The sequence below is a fragment of the Malaclemys terrapin genome, chromosome 3, assembly GCF_027887155.1.
Source record: "Malaclemys terrapin pileata isolate rMalTer1 chromosome 3, rMalTer1.hap1, whole genome shotgun sequence".
Lineage (NCBI taxonomy): Eukaryota > Metazoa > Chordata > Testudines > Emydidae > Malaclemys > Malaclemys terrapin.
This window is the reverse complement of record NC_071507.1, coordinates 150,901,746-150,918,506: the sequence shown is the minus strand read 5'-3', so window position 1 is coordinate 150,918,506 and position 16,761 is coordinate 150,901,746. Positions and strand designations below refer to the sequence as shown.

The 16,761-nt window shown below is 39.3% G+C and overlaps 1 protein-coding gene across 1 annotated transcript in view; it reads left to right on the top strand.

Annotated features, from left to right (window-relative positions):
- Positions 1 to 16,761, top strand: part of CD109 (CD109 molecule) — a 119,920-nt gene that overhangs the window by 40,621 nt on the left and 62,538 nt on the right. Inside the window, exons 4-7 of the mRNA XM_054023059.1 lie at positions 2,893 to 3,123; positions 3,241 to 3,366; positions 13,895 to 13,934; positions 14,963 to 15,047. Of these exons, the coding sequence (XP_053879034.1) occupies positions 2,893 to 3,123; positions 3,241 to 3,366; positions 13,895 to 13,934; positions 14,963 to 15,047 (482 nt within the window). The remainder of the gene's footprint in view (positions 1 to 2,892; positions 3,124 to 3,240; positions 3,367 to 13,894; positions 13,935 to 14,962; positions 15,048 to 16,761) is intronic.

Sequence of the window (16,761 nt, the reverse complement as noted above, 5' to 3'; positions counted from 1 at the left end):
AAACTGCAAATAATCAATGTGGATTTTTCAGTAAAAAAAATCAAACCAAATCCTTGCAAGTGTGCTCATATAATAATTGTTAGGAATGTTTTCAATTGCTATGATCAAAAGCAGCAAGTTCTTTATTTGTTTTATCCATTGTTTTGAATGCTCTTAATATTTCTTGGATTTTTTGATAGGGGATGTTGCCTGTTTCCACAATTAATACCATATCATTAAATATATTAAAATGTTCATAAATTTAGCTTATTTTATTTTTTACATATTGAGCAAATTTTTTGACAAAAGTTATAAGTGGGGCTGTGTCCCTTTAGTTAACATTTTCTAGAATATTTAGCCATGAAGTGTGAGAGGCTTAGAAAACATGAATCATATGTTCTTGGCAGTGTCTCTACTAAAGACTCCAGTTTAAAAAAAACCCACCAAGTTTAGTGTGGCATTCCTCCTCAAAGATTTAGTTTGGTAAGTCCTAATTTGAATGATGGTTTTGGTTTCTGTGATAAACGTGCATTTGGAATAGGAAACAAAAAGATATAACTAGAGAGAGAAAAGAGAAGACAGTAGAACCTTGGAGTTACAAACACTAGAGTTACGAACTGACCAGTCAACCACACACCTCATTTGGATCCGGAAGTACATAATAAGGCAGCAGCAGCAGAGAGAGAGAGAGAGGGAGGGAGGGAGGGAGAAAGCAAATATAGTACAGCACTGTATTAAACGTAAACTACTAAAAAAAAAAAAACCAAAAAAAAAACCAGGGGAAAGCAGCATTTTTCTTCTGCATAGTAAAGTTTCAAAGCTGTATTAAGTCAATGTTCAGTAGTAAACTTTTGAAAGAACAACCATAATGTTTTGTTTAGAGTTACCAACATTTCAGAGTTACGAACAACCTCCATTCCTGAGGTGTTCGTAACTCTGAGGTTCTACTGTATATTTTAAGATATTTTCCTGCATGCTGTACTACTGATTTTCACTTTTTTCACTTGCCTATATAATTAGAAAATTTACAAAGGAGAATAAAAATTCTTATTGATTTCTGTGTACATACACGTATAGATACACATTCTGTATAGACATATGATTTAATCTGTATAGTCATTGTATGGCATTTTTCCCACTCTGGAAATTCCATCCACTTGTATGACCTTAAAACAAATTTTAAAAGCAAGAGAGAGTTTATTTACAGAATATGGTACGATATTTTTCAGTGCTGGGCCTGGTGAATTAACAGATGCAATTCTCATTACCAGTTTGGGGTGTGCGCTTAATTTCCTTTATGTTTTACTGAAAAATGTCTGCCTATTGCGTTTAAGTTGATTTGATTTCAGAGGATTTACTCCAGATTTACACCATGATAATTGCAAACAGAAGGCCATGTCACACCATCAGTTTTTCTTTTTAGCAGAAATCAGCTGGGTGTTTTGTTTAAAAATCTGATGGCACGACACGACCAGAATTTGGGTTAGCATGGGTCAAGGATCCACAGTACCCACTCCACAGGCTCACTTATTATGTACCAGTGCCTCATTCAGGGTGAAACTCCCCTGTGTACCACCTGACTCTCTACACTACTCAGGCCCTGCATAGGGCCTGCATACCTGTTAGGCTCCGCTGAAAGGTTTTCTGCACTGGACCCGCATAGAAAGCTATGATGGCAGCCAGTTGGGCCTTAAAGTATTTTAAGTAAGTTGTTTTTCCTTAAAGTATTGGGGGGAGATAATTTATTTAGAAAAGTATTATTAGAAAAATTATAGTGTGTGCGCTACCTACGAAATCTTAAGCCACTGTTACATGGACAAATCAAACCCAGTTTTCCCTGAAAGACACTCTTCCCAGAGGGATAGCTCCGTTTCTCAAAGGTATTTAAGTGCCTAATTCCCCCCCACCCCCCCCATCCAGTCCTGCATACTCTCCTTATCCAGGCCTTTTGTTCAAACTTTCCAGGAAAATTCATCAGCAGCCAGTGACCAAGTCAGGAAAATTTCAGCCCCCAAAGTGAAAATTGCGGAAATTGCTAAGCAACTGAACTAAAAAAAAGGAGGGTGGGGCGAGTTAAATGGAAATGCTTAGGCAACTTTAACTATACATTTTTCTCTGTGCTCCAGTTATATATGTGCATACATAGAAACCCTCCTGCTTACATTTTGGTGAGTCTGATTATAGGCAGGAATAAGATGAAAATGTTTCAGAAAGGCACACTTGAATGCAAGTTCTCAGACAACTAGCCAGAAATTGCAGGAATGACACTTTTAGAGTCAGACTTCTAGCTACCAAGTGCAATGTTTCTTCATCCTGCTGGGGCATGTCTATGGAAAACTATGGATGTTGGTTCCATAACAGGCCAAGCTACTCAGGAAATAGGCTGGCTTGTTATGGAAGTCCAACAACCAACTCTGCATCCAAACAGCTAAGGATCTTCGTATGGGGAGGAAAGGTCACAGAGATGGGGATGATGTTAGGCTGCTCATCACCATCAGGTCATGATTTTGCTCACAAGGGAAAAGTACCTCTGTGCAGTCAGACGTAGTCCAAGTGGCTGCATATCCCAGGCGGTCTGCAGAGCTACTTACTGAGGAGGTTGCTTTCTCATGGAGTGGGCCATTTGTTGCAGATTTCTCCAAAATGACATATTTAAAAGCCAAACTAGCTGGGTGGAAATGTACCTAGCAAAGCACTATCTGAAAACAGGAGGCCTCTCAGAGAAGTACATATTCACAAGAATGGTACAGTTTTCACATTGAAAACATATTTCTCTTTTCGTGAACTAAATCAGTTGACTTGCTCCTAAAGGTGTCAGGGTGTACATGACATGTGTTTATGAAACAAGCTTTCCCTTCACGTTTACAAACTGCACTACATGAGACTGTAACAGAGATACTCTTTTTCTTTCAGCTGCCTTTGAACAGCAGGGCTGGCAGTTATGAGTTACTGGTGGAAGGCCATGCCGAGGGCCGGCTGTTATTCTCTAACAGCACCAGCCTGTTATTTGAGCACAAGAGTATCTCTGTCTTCATCCAGACTGACAAGTCTCTATATAAACCAGGCCAAGAAGTGAAGTTTCGGATTGTCACTGTTGATCCTGATCTCAAACCTTTCAAAACTTCTCTAAGCATATACATCCGGGTGAGTACACATTAGAAATCTAGCAATAAACTGAAATCAGCTTGACATTTGAATTTCCAGTCAAGTCATGCTCCTGAGCATGCTCACATTTAACATGCAGCATGGGTTTTACTTTAGGACCCTCGAGGGAATTTGATTCAGCAGTGGTTGGCAGAGAAAGGTGATTTGGGTATGGTTTCCAGAAGATTTCAATTATCAACAAGCCCTCTACTTGGAGACTGGTCCATACAAGTACAAGTCAATGTGAGTACTAACACTGTTGAATTGTATAGAAGGTTAGTTCCTCCTGCCAGACAGTGAAATTCTCCACAGTTTAAGAATGAAATCTAAGTTCGTAATGATGAGACAAAACAGAAACAAGTATAAGCCCTGATCCTGCAATGGGGCTGAGCCCTCTTGAAGCCAGCATGGGTCTGCCTGTACAGAGTTCATTGCAGGACTGAGGCTATAGGCTGGGAAAACTAACAAAACCTAGGTAAAGGTTTTAATAGTATATGGTTTTGTAGCAAACTAGAATTCTGGACATTCTAAATTAAGGTGCATATTTCATCCTGAGCTTTGAGTTTTGGTTTTGACAGTTAACATTACAACTTAAATGTTTAAAATTAGTTAGGTTTTTATAAATGTTACTTTATGAAAGAAAGAAGGCATGGGAGGTTGCAAGCAGACTGTTCTGGTGTCTTGAGAAGAGGCACACTTAGATTTATTAATGACAGCCAACTTTACAAAAAATCAACATGGTATGCAGCCAGCCACTGGCTCAAGAGGCCATAGACTCAAACACTGGAGCTGTAATTTTAAAAAGGGCTGGATAGTTTTATTACAGCAGAACCTCAGTAATTTACACTAGTGACTGGGAGAGCCATTAAAAATGACTGAGTTATGCACAATAGCGAATAAGTGAGTAATAAAGCAATGATAAGGCAACACAAAATGTATCACTAAACTTTGTTTAGTTGGTAAGTTGTAATTTATAATAGTTTCTGTTTACGATATTTCTGTACAGTCCATGGAATGCTGATTTTCATAAGGCCCTATTAATAGGACTCTGTATGCTGCAGGGGTTCATCCCCTAGCAGCTTCCTGTGCAGGATTGGGAGCTTCTACAGTACACCTTTAAGAGAATATATACTTCATAATTATAATAAAAACAAAAAATGATTCTTTACAAAATCATAAAATGTTACTCTAAATTCGCTCAGTCTAGATAAATGCTGGATAGTCAATTGCAATGCAAAAGAAGTGGACTTTTAAAAAAATGTTGCCCACTAGATGTCAGTAAAACCAAGAAAAAGCCTTAATACAAAACTAGGGTAAAAGCACTAAGCATCACTGAAACCTCCATGCTTTAGGCATTGCAACAGAAAAGTGCTATGATGTTCTTTGCACTAATGCAGGGCTTTAGAGTTATTTCTCCTTGTCAGCAGAGACAGAATTTTAAGTGTACATTCTATTCCCACAGGGGGGAAACAATATACAAATTTGTAGTATTTTGTATTCATTTACTTATAATGCTGACTAAAAATTTTTCACCAAAATGTTTTTTTGTGGAAAATGCTGTTTTACTGAAACTGACCTTCTGTGGGAATCTGTCAATTCTGATGAAATTTTGTTTAGAAACAAAATCAAAATGAAGTGTTTGTTAAAGTTGAAACATTCTATTCCATTAAGGTCAAAACAGAACATTTCAATCATATCCAAAATTCTTAGTTTCTATTTTTTTTAAATGAAATTTTGTCAAAATCAACATGTTCCCATGGAAATGTTTTATTTCAATTAAATGATTCAGTTTAAATTAAATGAAAGGATAATCAAAACCAGTTAGTTAATTATGGTTTTTGATTTCTAAAGGGCAGACTTTGGAAAATTAAATAAATTAGTTAAAGAAATCAACTAGACTGAAGAGCTCAAGGACTTAAATGTGGAGGAAGCTTGGAATTTCTTCAAATCAGTTATACAAAAACTGTCTGAAATTTGCTCCTCCAGCAACAAGAGTAAATTTGTAGAGAAAGGCTCCATACCCAGCTGGATGAATAATCACCTCAAAAAAATATTAACAGGAGTAAGAAAAGCACCTATGAGGAATGGAAAAAGGGGTTGAGCCGCAAAAAAGCTACATTGTGTAGGTTAGAAAATGTAGGAATAAAGTGAAAAATGCTAAAAGTCAAGCTGAATTAACTCTTGCCAAGAAAATTAAAATAAATAGTAGTTTTTTTAGTTATGTAAATAAAAAGAGAATATGGAAGGATGAGGATGGGCAATTGGGCAGTGTAGATGGGAAGGAGATAAAAGATAGTCTAGGTATGGCCCCAAACCTAGATGAATACTTTTCCTTGGCAGTACAGCTGATGGAATGGGTGTCTAGAAATGGAAATTAGCGCATCCGAGGTGGAAGTAAAACTTTCAGTTCAGTGCATTCAAATTGGGGGGTTGAGTAATTTCTATCCCAGAATACCGAAAGAACTGGCATGTAAGATTGCTAGTTTGATAGCGAGGATTTTTAATAAATCTATCTATTCATGGGTAGCACCATATGACTGGAGAATAACTAACGTCGTACCTATATTTAAGAAAGAGAAGAAAAGTGACCTGGGCAATTACAGAGCCATTAGTCTGACCTCAGCAGTATTTTAGAACAAATTGTGAAGGAATGAATAATTAAATTCAGAGAGGTAAATGGTAAAGGTGATGTAATGCAACACGGGTTTACCAGAGGTAGATCATGTCAGGTTAACCTGATTTCCTTCTTTGAGAAAATAACTAATTTTGTTAGATAAGGGAATTGCATGCAGTAGATTTAATATACTTGGACTTCAGTAAAGCATTGAACACAATACCACGTGGGAAGTTATTAATTAAATTAGGGAAGATGGGGATCAGTACAAGCATTGTAAGATGAATAAGGAACTGGCTAAAGGGGACAAGACAATGGGTTGTGCTGAAAGGTGAATTATCACATTGGAAGTAGGTTACTAGTGGAGTTCCTCAAGGATCGGTCTTGGGACCAATCTGAGTCAATATTTTTATTAAAGACCATGGCACAAAAAGTAGGAGTGTGCTAATGAAGTTTGCTGATGATACACAGTTGGGAAGCATCATCAGTACAAAGGAGGATCAGAATATTATACTGGAAGATCTGGATGACCTTGAAAAGTGGAGTGACAGAAATGAGGTGAAATTCAATAGTACAGAAGTGAAAAGTAATGCACTTAGGATATAATAAAAAGAATTTCTGCCACAAGCCGAGGGCTCATTAGTTGGAAGTGGCAGAGGAGAAGAGAGACCAGGGTGTGTGGGTTGATCACAGGATGACTACGGGCCACCAGTGTGATGTGGCTGTGAAAAAGGCAAATGTGATACTAGGATGTATCAGGTGAGGTATTTCCGGTAGAGCTGGAGAAGCATTAATGCCATTGTACAAGGCACTGGTAAGACCTTGTTTGGAATACTGTGTACAATTCTGGGCACCCATATTCAAGAAAGATGAGTTTAAACTGGAACAAGAACAGCTAGGATGATCAGGGGAATGGAGGGCCTGTCTTATGAGAGGAGATTGAAAGAGTTTGGTTTGTTTAGTTTAACAAAAAGCAGGCTGAGAGGGGATATGGCTAAAGGACAATGTTGGCACAAGAACAAATGGATATAAACTGGCCATGAACAAATTCAGGCTGGAAATTAGAAGATGGCTTCTAATCACTAGAGAGAGGGATGAGGTTCTGTAATAGTCTCCCAATAGGAGTTGTGGGGGCAAACAAGGTAATTAGTTTTAAGAGAGAGCTGAACAGATTTATGAGCGCAGTTGTATGATGGGGTTGCTTGTGCTGGTAGGGGGCAGGGTTCAGCAGTCCTGGGGCTCACATCCAGATTATGTTTTATGTTCCTAAACCTCATGTTTCAGGGTTTCAGCTGGGAGGGAGCGGGTAGGAGAAGAAACGTGGTGCGCTTGGGGGAGGAGGCGGGGACCAGGGCGGGGATTTGGGGAGGGGTCCATTAGGGGCAGAGAGGGGTGGAGTTAGGGCGGTGACTTTGGGGCAGGGGTGGAGTCGGGGCAGGGGCGGGACCAGGGGCGCGGGCACCCACCGGAGAAAACAAATGTTGGCGTCTGTGGCCATGGGTGGTGATAAGACATTGGGTAGGGAAGGCCAGGGCTATGAGGTGGCTCTGAGTATTCTCTCAGGTGCTTGGCTGGCTGGTTCTTGCTCACATGCTCAGGGTCCCTAACTTATCCCTATATGTGAGCTTGGGAAGGAATTTCCCCCCCAAGGCAGACTGCCAGTAACACTGTCAGTTTTTCCCCCCTTCCCCTTCAGTGTGTGGGTACAGGCCACTTGCCAGGATTATCAAGGAATATCTCACTTAATCATTTCCCTGCGATTGTAGGGGCCTCAGTCCCTTCTATTGTTTGCCAGTGGCACATAACAGTCTGGTCTCCTGTGGGCTGTAATTCTTTGGTCTAATTTTGGTTGCTGGGTTTAGTGTGGAGGTACTGAGTGGTGTTGGTGACCTTGATATACAGGAGGGCAGACTAGATAATCTGGTGGTCCCTTCTGGCCTCCAATGCTATGAAATGGCATTTTCTGACTGAAAAAACTTTTTGAACAGCTAGGCATTCTGCTGTGTTTTGTTGTAGGCTCCTGTATGCCTGACAGTTTGTATAATTACATTCATCTGGCTTCAGTGTCTAGAATCTGAAGCCCTTATGATAGATATTACATTGCTGTCAAATTATTCATGTTTCCCTAAATTTGTTCTAAGTTTTTCATGCCAAAATCTATCAAGAAATTAATTAATCACTTAGATTTCACTTTAGTCCTGCAGTCTTGTCTTCTCTCATAGGTGTTCAGATCCTCTACCATGCCCTATATCCTAGATGTTTCTGTGTATGTTATTAATTAGTGGTATTATTTTGTTCTAAGTATCTTTGGTTAATGTTTGATTTGCATTTGATTTAAGAAAGAGAGGTGGGAGTGTGATGCCATAATAGCTACTTGAGTTAGTGGATACTGATCTGTGTGAAAAGACTAATCTTTATTCCCCAGTCCCACTCAGATGGTATGGGTCAAGGATCTGTGGAGGGGATATGGAAGGGGAATACCAAAACCAAAATTTAAAAAATATAATAATCCATGTCCCATTTAAGGAGGCCTCCAAACTGATTCCACGTGGCAGAGATCTCTTATTGTCATTAGGAGGCAAGCAGGCTTTCTTCCTTTCTCTTAGGTGTTAGGTTGGGGAAGGAGCATCTTATTGACGTTCACAAGGCCCTTACCTCAGCACCACCAAACATACAATCAGAAGAACAAAAGTCTCTAGGATCCAGATCAGGCTGGTGTCCTGGTGCCTGAGGGAATCTGCATTCCATAGCTGCCTGCATTATTGTTGTTGTTTACCACCACTGCTGCCCCTCCCATTAACAAAAATTACCCTTTAGAATAGAGGTTTTCAGACTTCAAGACCAAACCTACTGTATCTAAGACTCAAAAGTACTTGGTGCCCAACCTTCATGGTTTTAATCAGTGTAGTTATAATGGATTTTTGTTTTGACAGTATACTTTTAATTGACATTTGTACCATCTCATTGTGGGCTGCACATTCCTAGTGCTACACATACTACAGTTTGAGAACTGATGACTGAGAGCAAAGCTCACGTGTACTTGACTTCTCTCCCTCCTTCCCTCTTATTATCACTCTCTTGTTACATCTTATGTCAAATTAGATTACAAATTCTCAGGACATTTACTAAGAGTTATCACATAATGGTTTCTGAGGTACAACAATTGTTACTCAGAGCAGGATTATAACTGTAGTAATTCAATTTTTACTTTTGGTCAGTGCTAAGTTTTAAATGGTGACCAAAGCACCAGAATATTGGAGAAAGGCAAATGTTACATCGATTAAAAAAAAAAAAGAATGTTTGGCATTTATTTCCCCACAATTCTAACTTCTATCTCAAGTAAAACAATGGAACACAAACATGAACAGTAGTGAGAAGCATGAATTAAAAAAACAAAAACAATTTTTTATGGGAACAGAATAACAATTTAGTGGAAACCCATAGATGTAATATTTGGATATTAGCAAAGCATTTGAAATGCTGTCTTATGAAATCATGTTCTCACTTATTTCAACCTAAATAAGATATGCACTTTATAATAAATAGAAAATTAGCTGAGGGACCACAAAATAAGGATTAGGATAAACAGCAAAATATTGAGTTGAAAGAAGGTGATTAGCAGGGAACTGTAGAGTTCTGTGTTAGACCCTGTCCTATTAAATAAGATATGAATGACCTAGAAGAGTGAGCAGGCATAATGTTAATGACATTTGGAGATATTACTGAATTGAAAGGAGATGCAGACACTACAGATAATAGAAAAGGACCTACTAATATTTAGAAACAAGCTGTAAGGTGCTATTTCCCTACCCCCAATCCAAACAGCTCAGCCCTCCTGAGTCTGGTTTAACACAACTACTACAATCTCAAAGTAAAGTCACCACTATTACTGTCTAGTGCACAACATGCAGAGTGAAATCCTGACTCCATTGAAATCAGTGTCAAAACTCACATTGATTTCAGAGGAGCCAGGATTTAACCCACAGTACTTACAGGAAACCCTTCCAGCCTGAAGCTTTCCTTAGGGTTCCATAGAGAATACCTTACCACTAAACAGATCTCCTCTAATCCCTAGCTTCCTCTATCTGAGGGGTGTACCCTTATATCAGGTACGCTAGCATCAGCTGCAGCAGTCAGCTCTAATTTATTTAACCTCTCTTTAGCCAGGTCATTCCTTGCTAACACTACCAGCCTACTGCAGGCAGAGAATAACAACATGGAATTCAACTTTGAATTTTATTTCCCAATATGTATCAGCTTGCATGTTTTCCAGCAAAACACAGCTATGCAATGAAGAAGGAAAAAACCTGGGAAGCTGTAATGCTGAGAAGTAGGGATGACAGTTGGTAGTGCATCATTACTATGATTGTTTGTTATTTATTTGTATTATAGTAGTGCCTAGAGTCCAAGGCCCCATTGTTCTAGGCACACTATAAATATATGTCAAAAGAGACACTTCTTGCCCTCAACAATTTATAAGATATGAGCCTGCAATATGGTATGGTAGGGGAAAAAAAAAAAAAAAGCCAATGCAGTTTTGGGTTGCATGCACAAAGCAAGCAGTTTTGGGTCAGAAGTAATAATTTCTCTCTGTAGTCATGCTGAGCATACACCTGGAATATTGTGTTTATTTTTGTACATCTGATTACTAGAAAAAAATTAAATGTGAAGGAATTCAAAGAAGAGTTAAAAATATCCCTAGTGGGCTGGATGGAATCCTTTAGTCAGTAGGTTTGGGGCTGGAAAGAAAGATTATACTAGCATTACTAAGTAAGATATATTTAAAGGGCATAAACATCAAAAAGGAATAAGAATTATTTAGCATAGTTTAAGATGTTTTAGCTAGGAGTAAAGTAGTGAGATTAAGAGAAAATGTATGTGATTATGAGGAAAATTTCCTGACAGTAAGTTTTATTAGTTTATGAAATAGTCTCCTAAGGAAAGTGATGGAAGTGCCTTTGCGTGGCATATTTAAAACTAGATTGGACAAATCACTAGTAAATGCACATTAGGGAACAATCCTGCTTTGACAGACAGATGGACTAGATGACCTAGTAGGGTCTATGAATCTATGACTTTTTGATATTGCCAGGGAAGTTGTCAACTTAAAGAAATTGCTGCCAAAAGCTCTAAACTCAGTTTAATCTATGTCTTCTGCTGCTAGTAGGGACAAATAACTCTTTCAGTCCCGGGCAATGGAATGCACAGAAAACTTATTTCAAGAAGGAAAATACCTCCCCTTTCCCGGCTATAAAAGCAGTGAACTGCTAATGCTTATCTCAGCAAAATGTACTGTTTATGTGTAAAATTTAATTTAATTCCTAGAATAGGTTTAAGCTTTTAATAAACATAGCATCGGGCATAGATAATGCAGTATCTATCATTTCTTTAAGATAGCTAATACGGTGGAAATTGTAGGCCGTGATAGTACCTTTTCAAACTTACATGGAGTGTTAGTAAGGTATAAGGCAGCTATTCCACTGGTCATTGCTCTGAATATAAGATTGATTGCTCAGAATTCAGACAATCTGAGTTTACCTTGTGCTAGAAATAACTCGCTAGGAAAAGTAAGTATTTATATATAAAGATACATCAGAAGCTTGCCCCTTGCTGGGACTTGGCTTTATTAACAAAGAAATTAACAATAAGATAACATGATTTCACCTGGAATCTATTAAGCAGTAGGGGTGTAAGACCTTTAAATCAGGCCTCCTCCATCCTCCATATTGAGAGCTGGAAACTCCTTTGGTCACCCTTCCACCTCAGCCCAGCCCAGACTTTCCACATGAAGTCCTGTAAATGGTTGGCGGTGAGCCTTTTAATTCTCCCCTCCCCTGCCCTACTTAGCATTTGAGACTTTTGGGGCGGCCACTCCAATATGTTCACCCATATTCCATCAGACAGTGAGGATTTAAACTACTTCTAGATGAATGCAGGAACTCATATAGCTGTTGGGACCACTGCTCCATTCAGTCCAGATCTGACCTTCCTTTCTAGATTCCACCAAATGACAAGTGCTGTGGAATCCATTCAGATAGGCTCCAACTCCCACTAAGCTTCAGAATCTTTGAGACTGACTCATGAGATTTCATATAAGGCAACAACATTCTCTTGAAATCTTACTTCAAAGCCATCAAAGCCAAGCCTTGGACAATTAGTTGGACAGAACAAATACGTACATTTGTTTTACATTTTCAGATGAACTCTGGCATTACAATTGTATATTAACCAATGGCTTCTTGGTATACTTTTGCTTCAGATAAGACAAATTAGGAATATTTCATTTCACACATCATGTTTTAAGCCTCTTTTCCACAATAGCATCTGTTTATTGGCTCTGGTAAGCCTAACGGATCAGTGAGATCCAAGATACAAGACATATTAACTTAGCAATTGTTTTAATGTTTCTTTAATTGATCTGTTGTTTATCACCAAAGAATGCTCATTAATGTATCCCATATGGTTTAGAAAGGAGCAAACAGAAATATGAGTGATTAATGCATCTGCCTTGAAGGAAAGTTTAATCATGTTATTCCATGTGTTTATTTGCAGGTCATCCTGAACTTTATAGATTGTAAGTCACCACCAGTAAATCAGCAGTTAGACCATTGCAATGTTGGCAGTGTCTTTTAGCGTAACAATGCTAAAAGCGTAAAAGTTTCATCAAGGGTTATGTGCACAAGGATGCAACAGACATTGTACTATCAGCCACAATGACTTTCATTTTAGATTAAGAGAACAATAGAATAAAAGAAATCAAAAGTAAAGACTCAGAGGGAGAGCACCGACTGTGTGTCTCTTTGGACAGTCTGCCCTTGTCTCTGAGAACAAAAATGGCTTTTGAATTCTGAATACCAGAACAGAAGTTTCAAAGTGCAGTGCACAGAAAACGGAAACATTACAGTCACATACCTAAATGTGCCACATAAGGGTTACTTTTTAAAACTGTGGTCCTGGAGAAAATCAGGAATTAGAAAGACGGGAAATACAAAGAAGCAATTTTATATATTCTATAGAAAACTTAGTTCTTCCATCCATTTGTTTTAATCCAATAACCAAAAGTAATTGAGCTAAGTTCAGCCCTGATGTACACCTCTACATCGATATAACGTGACCCGATATAATACGAATTCGGATATAACGCGGTAAAACAGTGCTCTGGGGGGGGGGGGGGGGGGGGGCTGCGCACTCTGGTGGATCAAAGCAAGTTCAATATAACGCGGTAAGATTTTTTGGCTCCCGAGGACAGTGTTATATCGAGGTAGAGGTGTATCTCCATTGAAGCCAGTGGAGATATAAAATGATACTGGTCTACTTTGTAAAGCGCTTTGCGATCTAAAATATGAACAGTGCTATACAAGAGCTAAGTATTATTATTTATTAAGGGAACTAAGCAGTTCAGGATACACAAGGCTAACAGAAACACAAGGCTCAGATTTACTGAGTTAATGAAGAACTTTAAGATTACTTGTGTACCTCTGCTGTCTTGTCTTATAAACTCTTTGGGGCAGGGATCATCTTTTCATTATGTGTATTTACAGCGTCTAGTGCAGGGATTGGCAACCTTTGACATGTGGCCTGCCAGGGTAAGCCCCCTGGTGGGCCGGCCCGGTTTGTTTACCTGCCGCATCGGCAGGTTCGGCTGATCGCGGCTCCCGCTGGCTGCGGTTTGCTGCTCCAGGCCAATGGGGACTGCGGGAAGCGGCGCAGGCCGAGGGATATGCTGGCCGCCGCTTCCCACAGCCCCCATTGGCCTGGAGCGGTGAACTGTGGTCAGTGGGAGCCGCGATCGGCCAAACCTGCTGACGTGGCAGGTAAACAAACCAGCCCGGCCCGCCCGGGGGCTTTCCCTGGTGAGCTGGGTGACAAAAGTTGCCGATCCCTGGTCTAGTGTAATGGATCTTGTGATCCTTGACTGGTGGTCTCTCTGTGGTAAATAAATAAATAATACTTATCTTCACTGACATTATAAATCAATATTTGGTTCTTTGTTATATCATTATTTAAAATGACATAATTTCAATGACTATAACTTAACTTGTAGGCTGAAATCTTGCTTTCTTTTGACTTAAATGAGTGTGGGACTGGGCCAGAGTAGATATAATGAACCCAATAATCTAAGCACAATTTTATATACCTTGTTCTGTTTTTCTATAGGATCAAACTCATTATCAAAGATTTACTGTGATGGAATATGGTAAGTGTGTTCCTTGTGCACTCAGACACAGAAAATTGTAATCCTTCTTTTCTGGGTATGGGAAAGTGTTATATTGTATCAAGATGACAATGGAGCTCAAATACTATGTTGATGGGTATCTTTTTTAAGTGAACTTCACAATAATTCCCATACTTCAAATTGATTCCTGTGGAAGAGGGTCATTCGATTCTTCAGATATCAATATCTGGCATTAAACTCTTGGAGTGGACATGAAATCACACTTGCATCTCCTACCTCTCTAAGACTGACCCACAATTTGCAGGATTAGGATGTCATTTAGCAGTTTAATCAATGATATTTTGGATAAAACTAGAAAAGTGGTAGAAAAAACAGTGAGGACTTCGGTTTGCCAGTATCTTAGCAACAGCAATTAGAGGATATAGATTGTGCGGGATGTTCCTTGCTTATCTGAATGGTCAATTCCTGCTCTGTGCTGTGAATGAAGGCAATAGCTCCAACTGAAGTCACTACTAATATGCCCTGAGGAGGCATTCTTAACTTTGAAATGATGATCAGTGTGAACTGAACTAGAGCAAATGAAACCCCATCATCTGTGTAGTCTTTTAAATTTACTGATAGTACTGTAAAGACTGAATTGATTGAGAAGTTTTGCTTTTTCAGGTCTGACCTGAGAGAGAAAGGAATGATATATTAGTTCTCAGTCCTGCAAGTGTCTCTGCACAAATGGACCTCTGTGTCTGCTTGGACTCTCATCAAAGTCAGTTTGCTCTGTATGGGTGCAGCAGTCTGTGTGTGGTTCTCGGTGCAGGATCAGCCTTAGATGCACACCAGTTTTGGTTCAACAAATGTGTCCTACCTGATGTCCTTTAGGTAGCTGTAGTAATGCAATCTGTATTACAATGAAATCACTCGTCCATCAGAGTGGTGGGAGAATCCATCATCATTACAGTGAAATACCCCTATTACTTAACACTGATACTTGCTCTCCTGAGTATGAATTTAATACTTCTGACATGTTTTGATGTTAGCTTTTGATTTTTTTGTAGTGTTACCAAAATTTGAAGTTACTCTAACAACATCATTATATTATCCTTTGAAAGACAAGGACTTTACTGGTATTGTCACTGCAAAGTAAGTAAATAATAAATTTACACAACTCTCTCACTGGATTAATATAATTCATATATATTCATGTTACTTTATGTTATAAAATAGTTACAAAGTTATAAATCAATCATAATATGGATTTTAAAAGGTGACAAATGAGTGTTTCATCCCATTTCTAATTTAGATATTATTATTTATTGAACATGAGAGTGTGCTTAGTGTGGCACAAACATGGTGTATGACCAGAGAATTTAGAATTTAGAACCTACTTTTAAAAATGGCAGATTACTTCTCCAAAGGTGGTGGGAAAAGGAGATTAAAGGAAGAATAATATTCATGTATAGCTCCATTTTATTTGAAACAGTTCAGTCTGGATTTCAAGAGAACTGAAATTGCAAGTAATCAGGGAGGAACTGAAATGTAATTAACATTTGTAAAGAATTTTGAAATTCTTAGATGCATGTTGCTACATTAGTGCTAAGTATTGTCACTGCTAAAGGTTTATAAAGTTTTGTTAACTGCAGCTGATTCTCTTTCATTTACTTTAGAGTGTTTAGCAGTGTTTGTTGTTGTTGTTCATTATTTTAAATCTGTCACAGTGCACTGTTCGGCAGCCCAGGACAGTTATGCACTGTGACAGGCTCTTTCACTGATCTGTGATAGTGTCACTGGGCTGTGGGAGTGAAAATAAGATCTAGTCCTCCCATCCCTCTCAAAAACCCTCATACCAAAACATCCCAAATAGAGCTTTCTGCAATCCCCAAAGGCAGATGAACTAGAGAGTCCATGAAGTTTACAAGGGACTTTGCTGTTTCCAATCTATGTGACATGGAAGGCACTTGCATACTACAGAGCTGAGTGGACTTAGAAACCCATAAGATAGATGGCAAAGATACTTTGGTGTCTAGAATTTGCCAGTGTGAGTTGGGGTTCAGTGTTATGTATATAGGTTTACTTAACTCTTCCATGTAACTGTGATAGAATGGTTACAGTTATGACTGATTGTTGCAAGGCAATCAGGTTTGGATGTCATAGGATTCTGTGAATTTGAATCCCTTGCAGTTCTGAAGTTTTATTGGTCCTAGCTGTATACTGGGCATGGCTTACCCCCAGTGATATTTTTATGATAATTCAAGTATACTGCCTTTGGATAAAAAAGCATTGAGATTTACACTATCTTCCGATATGTCAGTGTTTCTTTTTATCATGTTTGTAATATTACCAGATTGAGATATGAAATACACAGGGATGTTGCCCAATGACTTTGTCATTTCTAAGACTGATTATAGCAAAGCCTATGTTTATGTCACGGATGTCATGGAAGTCACGGAATCCGTGACTTCCAGAGACCTCCGTGACATTCTCTGCTTCAGCCCCAGGAGCTGCGGGACTCTGGAGCTGGGAGCCAGCCCTGGCATGGCTGCAGTGACAGGCTACAGCAGCGACAGGGGCCCCCCTGCAATGTTCCAGCGACAGGAACAGACTCCTGAGGGGGCCTTCCTCAGGGTTCCAGCCATGGGTGACAGTCTCGTGGGGGGATGCTTTGGGCAAGTGGGTCGGGGTGTCCCATTTTCTCTTTGGGAAATACGTTCACTCTGCAGCTCCCAGCTACTGTGGGCAGAGTGTCCCCCCCCCAGCAGCTTCCAGCTGCCATGGGCGAAGGGGGAACGCCACAGCTCCCAGCAACCATGGTGGTGGGGGAAACCAGGGAGCTGCAGCAGCAAAAGTCACAGACAGG